The 15,104-nt window shown below is 45.6% G+C and overlaps 1 protein-coding gene across 1 annotated transcript; it reads right to left on the reverse strand.

The window, feature by feature from the left end:
- Nucleotides 1-4,097: 4,097 nt before the first annotated feature.
- Nucleotides 4,098-8,803, reverse strand: TLR4 (toll-like receptor 4). The gene is given in 4 exon segments (XM_009888044.1): nucleotides 4,098-6,390; nucleotides 7,678-7,780; nucleotides 7,783-7,831; nucleotides 8,626-8,803. Coding segments are annotated over 4 exon segments (2,517 nt in total). The 5' UTR covers nucleotides 8,731-8,803; the 3' UTR covers nucleotides 4,098-4,130.
- Between the last annotated feature and the right edge of the window lie 6,301 nt (nucleotides 8,804-15,104).

The raw sequence follows: 15,104 nt of genomic DNA on the forward strand, positions 1-15,104 counted from the left end.
ATGAAAGGGCAGTCTGAGAAACAACAGCATAAGCCTAACCCGACATTTTTTAAAACAATGTTGTAGGGCAATTTACCTTTTATTTTAAATCCTTTTCCAACCCCTCCAAAACATTGCAAAAATCACTGTTTCCATACAAAGTGTCGGTTCCGAGACCACAACCCCATGCAATACTAAACCAGAAACCCTGCTATGACAATTTCTGTTCCATAGATTCACGACGCTACCTCATTAAATTACATAAACCACCTACAAAATAGCATTTCCCAGAGGACAAACACTCTTCCAGAAAAGTTTCAACCTGTTCCTGTCAAGTATCAGTCGGTCCAGAGAAACCAGCTGCTTTTTCTTGTTTTGTTGATTTTTTAACTGACACTGGAAGTCTGTGCTAATACTCGGGGAGGCCAAGGGAGCATTCACGCAGCGCTGTTCCCGCAGCCAGCCACATCCAGGCAGGCATCAATGCAAACGGCTCCGGTTTTCAGCTTTCACATAATGTCTCTGCTACGGTGTGGAGATCACAAATGCAATCATGCTAATGAGGGCTTGCTCCGTTCAGAGCCCTCACTGCAAACCACATCTTGGCGATGATGCCGGCGCGTCATTTGGGCTGCCTCTGAGACATCACCCTCTGCAACGCGAGTGAGACCACAGCTTCATCCGTACTGGCATTTTGCACGGGTCAAATTAAGTACACAGTGAAATCAGGGCACATCCCCATTACAAATGGAATGAAATTAAATAGCTTGGATGCAACAGCCCTTTGGAGCTTCGTCTCCATCTGTTTTTATGACCTTAGTAAAATAGATGCTTTAATAACTGGAACGTGTTCAGCTATTTACATGAGAGATGAATGCAGACCTGCATGGATGTCTGGTTGGCTGCTCGTTTATTCACCCAAACAAGTAAATAATACCAAAGCTACCTGCTACACAGCGAACACTTCCAAACAACACCGCATGCCAACGTGTTCGGAGTCATGAGAACATTCAGAGTTTTCCTTTGGAAATCCGCTTTCTGTAACAAAAGCAAATATGTGTGTGTGTTCCTGTTTGAACCACAATATTTACACTATTGGGAAAAGTTGTTCTGAGCCTTCCAAAACCAAATCTACTTTTTCACTGCTGGGTAAACGGTGAAAATATAATTGTTCACACAGCCTTTTCCCTCCTAGACTCATAAACCACAAAGTATGGCGGACAAGCACTGCCAGGGCAGGTTAATGACCCCTCAGGGAGGGCTGGGAGCTGCTCACCCAGCAGAGGATGGACATTTACAGCACATGGCTGTGCCTGGCACCCCGGTCCCATCCAGGGGTGTTCGTGTCACCAGCCAGCCTGACCTCCTCAGCCTCCTTGTGCCACCCAGCAAAAAAAAAAAAAAAAAAAATACAAATCCTGGTTGTGTTGCTGAAGGTCTCAGTAATAAACCAGCTTGTGCCTTCAAAGCACCAGCTACTGCCGAGGCCAAGTGAAATCTATACGCACGGAGGGAAGCAGGAGCGATAGTGACTGTGGGGCTTGCAGAGGATGAACCTCATCCAAACTCCTTTGTTTTCCAAATGCCCCATCCTCCAGTCTCTGCCTCACTGCACTGTCTCACTCCTCTCACCCCTTCCAGAGGCTGTGATGGGTTTTGTGCTTTCTCTCTGGCAGTAAGACCTGGGGCAGTTCACATATCCATCTCTGCTGCAGAGACTCTGAATAGGAAGAGAACAAGTGACTGCTTTCTTTTTAAATCGTACAGGTGGGAGCCTCCTCTCAGCATCACCTCAGCTCTCCTCCTAAAGTTGCTTTGGTATTCAACAAACTCGCTTCTTAAACAATACTGTCCTAAACCCTTATTGTAATGCCCACAACCACTTGCAGGCTTTCTGAAACTCATTATTATAATTACAATCGAGAATCATAGGACTCTCCGCTTTGTGCCAGAAATACATACACACTGAATTGTTTGTAGACGAGCTGCTGAGAGAAAGAGCGAGGGAGAAATGCCGCTTTGGTGCTGCTCGATTCAGGAGCAGGAACTCCCACCCCATTTAATTTTTCCTTGTTTGTTTTCCACTCTAACTTGTAGCTGCTGAAATCCGGGCTAATATTTGCTTTGTCCTCCCTGCTCTCCTTTGGCCGCAGCGGAGGGAACCTTGAGCTGTGCCCTCATCTTCTGTCCCCCCTCCCCAGCTGCTGCAGCCCCTGCCCCGGGGGAGCCGTCGGGGCTGCGGGCAGGACGCAGCGCTCGGGACCCACCGACCCCAGCGCAGGTACGGAGCACCGCGTTTGGGACATCACTGCAACGGCACTCAGCGGATGCAAAACAGACTCGCTTGGCAAGTGAATGCAGCATCGAGCTCAGCTCCGGCTCACGGGTCACAAAAAAAAACAACTTAGAGAGGGCTGTGGGGTTTTTTGGTAGTGTTATCCCAATATACTACTGCCACAGAACGTACAGAGGGAACCGTGATTCAGCTTTTCCCAGCACAAGCCCTGGAACTAGCTCTCCCTTCTTTGCAAATAGTGTCTGATGTCGGTCTCACTTATCACTGGCTTCCACCGAGATGTCGCAGATGTCGCTGACTGGTGCTTAGAAAAGTGAGATGGATCAGGCCCTTTCTTCTGAATAAATATCAGATCTGATTCACCACTCAATTGCTTCTGTTTTATCTCTGTAGAACGTCATTGATTATAGAAGGATTTGCAAGTTTAAAACTAGACTAATTCAGTGATTAATCCCAACCAAAGCCCTCCGTAAATATAGAGCAATACTCCAGCACTCTTCAATATTCGACACATCCATGGAGCGCTCTGTAACACGATTCGGTGGCATTTAGACTTCCCTTCCCTTTATTCAGGGCAGTGCTGGGATACATTTAGTTTAGCTAATCCAGACTTCTCTCCTCTACCTCTTCTCCCTGCAAAATATCAGCACATTCTCAGTGAAACAAAGACAAAATTCTCCCAGCCAGTGGCTGTCCTGTTCCACGTAGCAGCCGAACCCTTGGAAAGGTTGACCACTCACGTTGAGATGCCCACCAGGACCAGGGGCTGCCACAGCATGATGGGAGGAAAGAAGAGGGACTCTCAGCCTCATTGCTCGGTCCAAATATATTGAAAGCCCATTTCAAGCCATGGGCTGAAGGGTCCTACAGCACCTTCCAACAGTGAATTAAGGCTGGTCCAGAGACTGGAAAAGCATATTCTAGAATCGGCTGGCTGTAAACATCAAAACATTTTGCTCCAGCTCAATCTTCCTCATATAGGGCAGTCCCACACAGTATGTCCAGAAACGCTGGATGAGGAGAAGCATTTCAAGCAAAGAAATACCTTGATTTTAAAGGTATCAAGCATTTCTGCAGCTTCTTCTAGTCCCACTGACCTTTGGATACCACAAGAGAACCTCAAAGCCCTCTCTCAAATGCTATCTAATCTGGATATAAATAAGAGTTCCAGGTGATGGAAATATTTAGGTTTTCAATATTTGGTCTCAGTCTAAAGAAAACTGAAATAAACATTTTGGGGGAATTTCCCACCAGAGGCAACCTCCCCCCCCAAAAAAAACCATGACATAATTGCTCAGCTTCACTGAGTAGCTGCCACACGGCCTGTGGCTGCAGGGCACCCCATTTCCTTCTGCGGGGTTTTTCCCCTGAGTCATGGTGCCTAAGGAGGCAGACCCAAGACTTTCAGGATCCAAATCCTGTTTCTGTTTGCCACAGAGCCAAGAATCCTCTACCTTTGCTCTCCTCTGGAAACCCTGGGGTCCACTCAAAGCAACAGACCCTGAAGTTCCACTGGGTAAAAGGCCCCAGGACCCAAATCCACTTTCAGAGCCAGGTAAATGACCGTAAGAGCAGTCCATCTATTCACCAACCCACCAGACCTACACAGATTGCTGGACCAGCTACAGACAAATATGGAGCTCAGGCATGGGCAGCTCTTCTAGCTGTTGTCACTCCTTAGCTTTCAAGTTCCCTTGAGAACGGGTGACCAGCAGGCAGGTATTTCTGTAGTGCTTTTACAGTGCCTCCATCCACTTCCTCCAACTCTGAACATCCACAGAAGAACCAACTTCTGAGCATCAGCCATCAGCCAAGGCCAGGATGGGAGACAGGACAGAAGTGATCTCTCTTTTTCTCACATGAGCTTTACCTCCTCATGATTCCATTTTTTGCCTTCTAGCAGGACTCCTGTCAGCTGCCTCCAGAAGATGTGCTTGCTTATATCCTTGTTTTTCCACTCGAGATAGGTGTTCCTCCTCAGGTATCGGGACAGCCCCAGCCTCTGCCTCAGCAAGGCCTTATTCACTTCTTCTAGCACAACCATGATGATTCCAGCCTTTCCTTCAACAAGCTGCCAGGACTGGGCAATGTCAAACTCAAAGCTGCACCACTTGCTCTCCAGAAAATCAGTAGAGATGACTGCAATGACATTTCTGCTACTCAGAAAACCTTCTTGGATGATGTTGGTGACAATGGGTACCCCTGGTAGGAAATCTCTGGAGTAAAGACAAAGCTGGAAGGGAGGTGTTCCTCCTTCTAAGGGTTCAACCAGCTCTTTCATCACCCATTCTTGGTCTTTGCTGGAGTGAATAACAAAAGCATCATAGGTGTGACCCCTTTGTGCAGAGTGTTTACACCCACTGAGCAGCACCAATGAGTAGTATATCTGGAAGTAGTACTTGTAAATCAGGAAGAGGAACACCAATACAGCGACCAACGTGATCACTGAGAATGACACTGTGCTAGCCTTGAGTTGGCAGGAGGACAGATCAAAGCTTGACAGGCTCACGTTCTTCATGTATGCAGGTGTGTGGCATATCATCAACTCCTTGTTCTGCAGTAGCTCCTGCTTTTCCTTGATCCATTTCAGAAAGTTCAGGTATACACAAGAGCATTCAAACAGGTTCTGAGAGATGTCTAACAGCACCAGACTATCAGGCAGGATTTCCATGGCTGAGTCCAAGAGAACACTCAGCTGGTTGTTGCTGAAGTCCAGGGCTGTGAGGGCTTGGAGAGGCTTGTAGACTACAGGATCAAAGCTCAGTAGCTTATTGTTGCTGATGTTTAGCTCTTTTAGTTCAGAGAGCGCATCAAATGTACTTCGATCCACCTGTACTAATTTGCAACTTGAAATATCCAAGGTGCGGAGGTGACTTAGGTTTTTGAAGTTGTTGGCCAATTTATTGTTCTCAAAGGAGTTGCCTGCCATCTTGAGTACTTGCAAAGAGTTCAAGCCACAAAATGTACACTGGGACTTAACATGAGTTCTGGTATGGGAAATATCGAGGTAAATGAGTTTCTGAAGAGACAGAAAGACAGGGTAGGAGCCAGGACCAAATAACTTTGTGTGCTGAAAGTCCAAATATAACAAATTCTTCACATTGGTGAAATCTCCAGTCAGTCTGACGTCAGAATTGAAGCTTAGGTTCAAGAGTTTCAGATTTGGACACTCATGAAACTGAGGGGAACAGCAGCGAGTGAAGGAGAGGTGATTCTCGCTCAAGTCTATGACCTCCAGCTTACTCAGACTCTCAAATTTCTGCCCAAAGCTATTGAGGGATTTGTTCTTGGTAATACGAAGCACTCTCAGCTCCTTGAAAAGAGACAGCTTGACAGCAGGCACTTCCTTAAACTTGCATTTCTTGCATTCCAGCTGTTTCACTTGAGAGAACATAGGAACCTCTGACACGTCTTGAAGTTGGAGGTCCACCAACCGAATACTGGAGACGTTGCCTATGCAGTTAAAAAGAGTGTCTGTGTTTTTCTCAAATCCCCTGAAACAGATTAAGACAAACTCTTGCATTTGTACCTGACACAGTCCACTCAGGAGTCCACTCTGAAAGTTTACCAGTCTCTGTCTGTCACTGAATTCTCCAACTATTAGCCTGTTGACCTGCAAACCAGTCAGGCCTCGAAGAGAAGAGTGCATCACAGTGAAGTTCTCAAAAGAGGACCTTAGAACCAGCTCACCAAGGTGCATCTTTGCAAAGGACCCTGGCTCTATGTATTTTATATTGTTCAAGGAAAGCACCAGTGTGAGGTTGAGCCTGTTTGCTTCCCTCAGGGCATCAAGGTCTCCTTTGGAGATGTATGTGATCTTATTGGAGAGAAAGCTCAGGTGCCTGAGAGAGGTCAGGTTGGTGAAATACTTGGGAAGCTTCAATGAAGCAATACCGTTGTGGCCCAAATTCAGCTCCTGCAGGGTATGCAAGTGTCCGATGGGTAGGTCAGTCAAAGAGGATATGTTGGTTTGCACCAATACTAGTTTTTCCAGAGATGTTAAGCCATAGAAGGCTGCTGTCCCCAGGTACCGGAGTGAATTGGCAGTTAAAATTAAGGTGGTCAGTTTATGAAGATCCTTAAATGAGTTATCTTCTATTGTATGGAGGTGGCACCTGTTGGGCAGAAAAAGAGAATAATAGTGCATGAAACACTGTCGCTTTCATTACATGTTCACTAACATTACTGCACTAAGCGCTGGTGCAACGTTTTCAGGCTTGACCTCACACTGGGGTGTCCTTTGGCTTTACCGTGCTGGGCAGAGTCAGCACTCCTGAACGTGCAAAGGGAACCCTTCCATAGCAGGAGACCTCTCACCTCCTCCTCCCTCTCTAAATCTGAAGTTCAATTGCAAAGCAAGAGACCTTGAGCCACGGTGAAGGTAAAAAATTCATGCAGGCAGCAGGAAAGAAAAGTCCTAGCTTTCTGTTTACGTCCTAGAAACATCATAATGACCATCACTGATGGCAGAGCCAACCAGATACAGCACTTCCTTACACCTTGCACCCTCAGAGCCTTCAGACTGTCACCTCAGCCACCTCTGGGCAGCCCGACTGGCACCAGCATGATGCAGCAATGGCAAAGCTCACAACTGTCAGCAGTTTTGCTGATGATACCTGGGAGGCAACAGACCCCTGGCCATGTCAGCTCTAAAGGAGAGAAGGAAGAGGGGAAAAAGAAGGTGGCCACCTAGAGATGGTTTCATATGGGAAGATCCAGAATTTGAGACCCAAATCCATTCTGCAATGAATTCAAGAAAAATTAGCTTTACAATCCAGCCAGTGCCTTACAGCAAACCTACTCTGCCACTCAGCCACTTCGGAGCTGTAACTGTGATGGGACTGAGTGACATTTTTCAGTGAAACAATTTACCCAGAGAAACTGTTGTCTCAAGTCAATGGAAATTATACATCAATTCAAATTTGCTAATAAGCCTCCCCCATCTCCTCCCCCAGATATGTGAGGAGAAGGGAAAAGAGAATATGTTGATATTTTAAAACAGCCTTTTAGAAAATGAATGTACCTTCATTTTATTTTTTTTTAAACTGTGATTAGAAAAACAGCTCACCCAAGATGTTCTACTTCAGAGTTTTTGTAACAGTGAAAAGTCTGACATTTTTCTTGTTCAGAGAAAAGTAAAACATCTTCCTCCTCCTTCTCACATCCCAGCCTACAAGATCAGACTGGCAGACCCAGCTCTGTGCAGAGGGTGTGCACTCGGTGACTGGACTACAAGCTGCACATCACTTGACTGTGGGGATGTGCAGAGAGACAGACATGGGGATAAAGTCACAAGCCAAAAAAAAAAACCAGCTAAGACCAACAGACCCCAAAATAAGCAACCACGGAAGCCCAGCTGGTGAAGCAAGATTAACCAGTATCCACATAAAAGGGCTCATTACCTTGTAAGATCCAGAAGCTGCAGTTCAGGGACTGATGAAAAATAATTTGACCCCAGTGATTTCAGATTGCTGAAACTGAGATCCAAGTTCTGGGTGGTATTTGAACTCCAGAGACATTCAGTCCCATGCATCTGAAAGCTTTGTTAGGGATGACCTGTAACAGTGGCAGATCCAATCACGGTCAACATCTGCTCTTCATGAAGTGCCAGAAAATTACACTGTCAGGAAAGCAGGAGCAGAATGACTAACCTTGTAGTTAATTTCTAAATGAGCCGCCCTGAGTTTTAGGAAATAATCTTTTATATCCTAAGCATCTTTCCCAGTCCTGATAGAACCAGTCTGAGTCCCCAGGAAGAGCTACAATCTTGCTGATTGAAGCAGGTGCAAAACTACAGGACAGTGTTCCTTGAGGCTACGGATGAACCGGCAGCAACCTTCGAGACAGCCAGCAAAACAAACACACGGGGATGCAGTGCGTGTCCAGGATCAGCACTCAGCTAAGTTCCTAAGCAGACAGTTCTAACCACAGTTACTCTGTAAGCAGTAATTGTCCGCAAAGGTTTGCAAAAGGCAGTTGATCAGTGCAAGGTACTTGGGGTACTGGTGAAGTCACTCTACAGTACAAACCAGGCAAAAATACCGTATTTGGCAGAAAATATAGAAAAGGCTTGGATCTCTTCCTGAAGCGTAACTGTACTGCAGTAGCCTCAGAGGTACAGAAAGCCAACAAGAAGAAATGGTTCATGCTGCTGGTTCTGGTTCTCAGATGTTTTTGAGACCAGCGTTCACTTCAAATACTTCAATTGCATTGGTAACAGCCTTGGAAAAAACACAGGCTTTCGTAAGACAACTAACACACAACAGACTTGATGCACAAATCTGCGAAGCAGAGGGAAAACTTGCACCAGAGAAGCAGAAGGATCTTGTGCTTGTTTAGAGATCACGTACCTCCAAACAGGGATTGAGGAGGCAGCTTGCCAGCTGTGATGGGACAAGTGCCAGCTGCAGCAGCACCACGAGTGTCCACGGAGGAAGAGCTCCTCTCCTGGGCATCTTCAGGAGGCCAGGAGTGCAGGAGAAAGCAGCATGGGTATCACTCAAGGAACTGGAGCGAGAAACCTCCTGAAATGCCAAGCGTTGTGTTTCACCACTCCTGCTTCTCGCTGCCTATCATTGAGGAAGTGAAACTGGTGGCTGTCTGGTCTCTAGACATGCTCTGAGTGACTTGCTGTTCTTGCAATTGTTTTTAGAAATTGTTAAAAAAAAAAAACCAACCCAAGAAAAAAGGAAGTAATGAAAGGTATAGTTTGGACTAGAAATTAAAGAGCAAAATGAGTTTTATCAGTGTGTCTCTTGAATTGATTGCTTCAGATTAGCTCAGGTCAAATTGGCAAAATAAAGGGAAACTTTTGTGAAATTCCAAGCCCAATTTCTGGAAGGTCATGCTTCACATCCCATAATTCAAATGCACTGGATAGCATGAATGACTCTCTGCCTTTGTCCCCCTGCCACGTTCCCAGCTACACCACACTGGCAAGTACCGGAGAAGTGCTTATGAACGTGTGCGTCTAGGTTTTATCCATCTGGCTGGACCACAGTATTGCAATTATCGCAGGAACAAGTAGCACATGGCCAGGCACAAGATGTAAATACTGGAGATTCCTAGAGCAGTCAGAGGCTGGGACCTTACACCCCTCCGCACCCTTCCTCTGGGGGCAGCAAGCCCAGAGAGGCACAAACACCCCAGCTGGGCTTAGAGCTGCTATCTGCCCTGGTCATGCCTCAATCTGCGTTTGATGCCGTGCTATAAAAGTGAGTACATCTCAATACCATCCTTAATTTACAGTGCAGACACGGCTATTGTTTCTGGAAGAGGCTTTGTAAAACCTCACAGTTGGCAATATTAATTTAAATCAGCTGTGAGCCTTCTAATAAAGCTCCCTGCCTTCATTTACTCCGATAAATGGTAGCGCATTCATGTATCTGCTCCTGTCTTTCTGTAGATAACTCAGAAGCGTTACTGGGGATCCAGTCATAGGCTTGCTGGGTATTATTAACACCACGTAGACAGAGAAGCTGCAAAAATGTGAGACGAGGATGGGATACCAGCCTAGAATTAGATGGAACAGGGAATGACTACTCATGAAAATCTGTGAAAATTGATATTAAACATAAGCTGCAATATCATGCCAGCGATCAATCCACTTATAAAGAAGAGTTTAAAATAGGGGGAGGGGGGACTGGACTTCTTTGGCAGGTTAGTAGAGGACCACTGAGAGATGGGGAAATCCTAAAATAACAGATGATCTCTGTGATAAAAACACATGGCAGCACAATGGGAGCTAAAACTGACACCCTGATGCGCAGCCAGATAGTGCCCATTAAGCCAGCAGACAAAAAGTTTGTTGAAATTGGGCAAGTTCTACAAAATCCCTGTTCTGAAAAGCCTCTCGTGATTGCAGGTATTTCCTTTTACAGATGGAATCAAAAGTGAATGGAAACAATTGCTGACTGCTTCTGTGCCTGGATTAAGGAAATTGGCAGAGCATCATGTGTCTGCAAAGAGGACAAATGAGTGCATCTTTTAGTATTCAATATGCAGAATGAAGCAATCCACATTTAATTTTTATCTAAAGCTGAGATGAGCCTGAAGTATGCTCTAGAAATTACCATTTCAATGGAGTCTTACTGAAGATGCTGGAGAGTTTGGGAGCATTACAAAATCCGTCCAACAGCCATGCTCAGGGTCAAGTGGAAAGTACAGCTTGAAGGACGTTCAAAGAATGTGCTGCTTCTATCACAAGGGACAACTTCACAATATACATTGTCATTTGTTCAAGGACAAATCATATAGAAACTGCAAGGGATGGAGCACCAGCAGAAAACATGCAAGCTAGCAAATCAAAGCCAGCCACCAGTTTAGAAAGTCAATGCTGGTTAACTTCATATTCTTCAGCTTGCATACAACAATGTGCAATGACTGCAGAAAGCCATAATATCTATGTAATTGCCTCTTTCGTTTCACAAGAAACAAAAGTATTATTTGGAATCCTTTAAAGTGACAAGAATAACATCTAAAATGAAACATGATTCACTGTGCTGGCAATTTACTGGTGGGATCATCAAAGATCTCTTAGAAAGGAGATGTTACAGAAAATCTATGTTTCTAAAAACACACGCCCAAGTAATCTTTGTTCTCCTGAACGTTATTATAATATAAGTAACACAACAGCAGACAGCATATACTCAACCTCTGTGATCTCAAGCAAGGTATTACATAGCCTAAGACGGCCACGATGCAGCTGGACTGACAAAACATCTTGTACTTGCGCATATTAAAAGAAAATAACCTGTGAACTCCAGCCAAAAAGAAAAGTTAGCTAAACTCTTGGACAAGACAACTGGTGACAGCCATGAAAACAGATAGGGCCATCTGTATCTATGGTGATTTCAAGGTCACAGCTAACCCAGTATCACATGGAGATCAACAGTTATTACCCAGAAGAGAGGATATATTTCATAGAATAATAGAACTGTTATGGTTAGAAGGGACCCTTAAAATCACCAAGTCCAACCATTAATCTAACACTGCCAAAACCACCACTAAACCATGTCCCTGAGCACCACATCTACCCATCTTTTAAATAACTCCACGGGTGGTGATTCAGTCACTTCCCTGGGCAGCCAATTCCAATGCTTGATAACCCTTTCTGTGAAGAAAGCCTCAGTAGTCATCCTAAGCAGTTCCCCAAGTCTATCTGCAAACAGAAGCTGAGGAACACGGCAAGAACTTTTTCAGGATTAAACAAACCAGGTCTTATTTAAAGTGAAAGGACCATCTGTAACAACTATTTGGTTGTGAGTGATGGATCAGACAGAAGAGAGCATTCCTGAGGTGCTGGCACTTACACAACACAGTATTTGTGGAGCTAGACATGGGGAGCACCACAAGAACTTCCAAAAGTACTTGAGAAGCTCAGGCATGTGGTCATCCTACACCAGCTGACCCAGTATTGCTCTCAGATGCAGCACTGGTCATGTGTGCCTTCCTAACTAGCACAGTAATAGCTAATGCAACTCGGCTTAGCAGTCACCTGCTTAAATCACGTCCCATTGCAGCTGAGATCTAGGCTCAGGGTGTGGAGACAGCTACTGTCCTCCAGGTTCAGCTGACACATCGCCAGTCCTTATACTCAGCAAATCAGTCACCTGTCCAAGTCTGAAGGGTTATCTGAGTGGACAGGAAAGGCAACGGGAAATTTTCAAAAATTTAACAGAATGGCTAGGAAAAACAATTTATATAAATCACAAGGAAAAATGGGGAAAAAAATTATCTGAAAATGGCTTTAAGATTCTTTTGCTGCAAATTCCACAAATACATTGCTTCCTGGAACTGGTGAGTCACCGCCTCACACAGCAACCCGTGGCTGACCCAGCAGAGACAGCGCTGGACCACACACCCCCAGCACCAAGGCTGGTGAAGGAGCTGAGAAACTGGTGTCATCAGAACAGGTCCTTGCTTGAGTGCCTTGATGCCTGTACCTCGCACTTGTGATGCTTCCCCGTACGAAGTGGGTGTAATAATCTCACACTTGATGGAAGATCAGCCTGGAAGACCTATTGCCTTTGCTTCTGGATCTCATACCATTGAAGAAGAGAACAATGTTCAGATTGAGAGAGAAACTCCGCATTTAGTTTGGGGTGTTAGACAGCTTCGCTGCTGTCTGTCTGAGCAATGATTGACTCTAGTTACAGATCATTTAACTGCTGGTTTCAAAGCAAGGAGCATCAGCAATGCAGATTGCTTGTCATGCCTGTGACTGTAAGTGACAGGTAAGGACACGGAGGTGAAGGCACAGACAGTCTCTACATGCTATATAGCACGGCCCAAGCCCCAGCCCATTGCAAATGGTGCCACCTCAACCAGAAAGAACCCAGCAGAGCTAAGCTGTTTCCCATTGCAGAAAAGGACAGATACTGGTGTACATGGGAAAGAAAAATCCCCAAAAGCTAGTGTCCAAGTTAGTTTGATGAAAAGCAGCCAAGCCTACACTGAAGTAGGTAATGTGTGTCATCAGATGGGCTATTCCCCAAAGCCAAGGTCATGTGAATACCCCAGAACTATTCAAAAGCTATTAGGGAAGAACTGTGTCAAGTAACCAGGGACAAATATACAACTAGAAGAAGTGATTAATCAGTGTCAAGATAGTCACAATCTGTGGCAGCTACTCCATATGGACTATGTCAGGTCAGTTAGGAGCCCTACATTTCACTGAAGTCAATGTTTGATCTAAATGGTTGGAAGGATTTCACACAGATGGTGGAGGCATCCAGACTGGCTTGCCAAGCATTCGGGGACAGGCAGTGAGTGATGGTGGAGCTCCCTTGACCCCAGGAGAGAGGCAGGCTGGCACCACACAGCCCAGCAGCTCCCTGCCCTTCTGCCTCGGATGAACCACGGTGGCCCCCGGGCTGGCCACAGACCCGGGGATTCACTGTCGCCATCAACGCGAGGATGTTCGCAGTGCCTTGGTATGAAATGCACTGTGCTTAGAAGGAGTATAATTGCCTTTCCGCAGTCCTGAGAAGGGTGGATTTACCCCCTCAGACCGATGCTAGCTTTTGCTACTGAAGCAACAATAGGACTCATTTTCTTTTTCTTTCCCCCTCCATTACATCCTTATTATGGTATCTCGTAGCCTAATTTACATATGTTTTGTATTACTGTGGCTTTGCCTTATCCTACTTATTCCACCTCCTTTCCCTAGTTCTCTTGATAATAATGAGTCCGCTGTAGGGCAGGGATTTATTCAGACTATCAAACATGAAAGGTGTGTAGGGCACGGAAGCGCTGCAGATCTTAGACTTTTTAAACTGGACACAAGAAAGCTTGATTTGGGGATTCAGTGCCACCACCGAAGCATGGTGAAATACTAAGCCTCTACCACATTGCTCCCACACTCTGGGAAACTTTGAAACAAGAGGCAGCTCTAATGAACCGTGGTTACCCGGAGAGATTACAGAACCCTGTTTTGAGGCAAAAACAGCCAGCTCTTAAACGTAAGAGCAAAAAGCTGTGTAGCAGACCTGCTTGCTGCCAGTACTGAGAGCGCTGCCACAGGCAGTGACCAAGGCTAAGACACTTGAACCTCATGTGTATGGTTTCACTACCATGACTTGACACTACATGACAGGAAAATGTTGCAACAACTGCGGCAGAAAGTGCAGACACAGCTCCTGCAAGCTGTGGCGGAGTTTTTGTACACACGTTACCTAGAGAAAAAATGTAAACCATCTCCTGGGGTTAGTTCACAGCATGCTTTACACACCAGCTTTAGACATTAAGATTTTTATGCCATTTTACTTTACCAGGAGAAGAACATAGAATACTAACTGTCCGTGTAGTTGAGAGCTCACTTCCATTACTTACAAAGCAATAAATTCCAAAAGAGTGGTCGAGCCAGATCCAAACGCATATTTGCATGCGTTTGGAACACTGTATTTTTGGAATCTGCAGAACCTGTGTGGCTATTACGTGCTATTTGGAGAGTAAAGACTTATTTGTGTACAGAGTAAAAGCTGAAGCCAGTGTTCAGCTGATAAAGAGGAATTTATTAAAACATCCTTTTTCTCCCAAGCTCAGTTCAGTTCTGTTTGCACGTGCAAGATTAGGTCATCCTCCTTCAGCCTTCAAGTGACCCTTCTCAAACTGAGCTGAACCAGGGCCTCCAGTTCTTCCACCAGTCTCCCAGGGCAAGACAGCTTTGGGGGACTTTTGTCAACATTTCTTTGGCCATGAATTGCATGCACCAACCAGGACAAAACCATGTCAGCTCTAATGGAGGAGGAACCAGGCTGGCCAGAAGGGAATAGCAGTGGGAGCAATATAGAAGGGTATTAACGCTTTGCAGATCATGAGAGACAGGGCGTTATGGAAAGCTTTCAGGAGGCAGGGCTGAGATACCAGAAGAGAAGTTACCCAGGAAAAAGAGTGACGCAAACAGCACAGGAAGTGCCCTGAAAGCCTGACCACAGCGCCAGGGAGGGAGGAAGGAAATGGGAGGGAAAGCAGAAGTTTCATCTCCTGTAGAAATAGTTAGGAGTTATATGGGTACTGTACTAATGTTCCCACACCCCAAATGCTGCTGCTGTAAGACATGTGGAGCCTGATGCAAGTTAAGCCAACCCCACTCTAAGCATTGGCCCCCAAATAGCTATTCAGGAGGAGCCTTCTTCCCAGTGAGCACCTGGGTGACAAGGCCACAGCGAAGTGGTTGTTCCAACATAGCCATCAGCTTGTAGGTTCATCACTGTAGGTGCTTTCTGCTGGTAGAAGCAGCATTTTGGTGAGGCAGCAACTGAAGGGAACCCATGATGATAACAGGCCAGGAAGAAAGTAGCAATGAGGGAAGTAAAGAAGGGGAAAT

The sequence above is a fragment of the Charadrius vociferus genome, unplaced genomic scaffold (genome assembly GCF_000708025.1).
Source record: "Charadrius vociferus isolate BGI_N301 unplaced genomic scaffold, ASM70802v2 scaffold56, whole genome shotgun sequence".
Lineage (NCBI taxonomy): Eukaryota > Metazoa > Chordata > Aves > Charadriiformes > Charadriidae > Charadrius > Charadrius vociferus.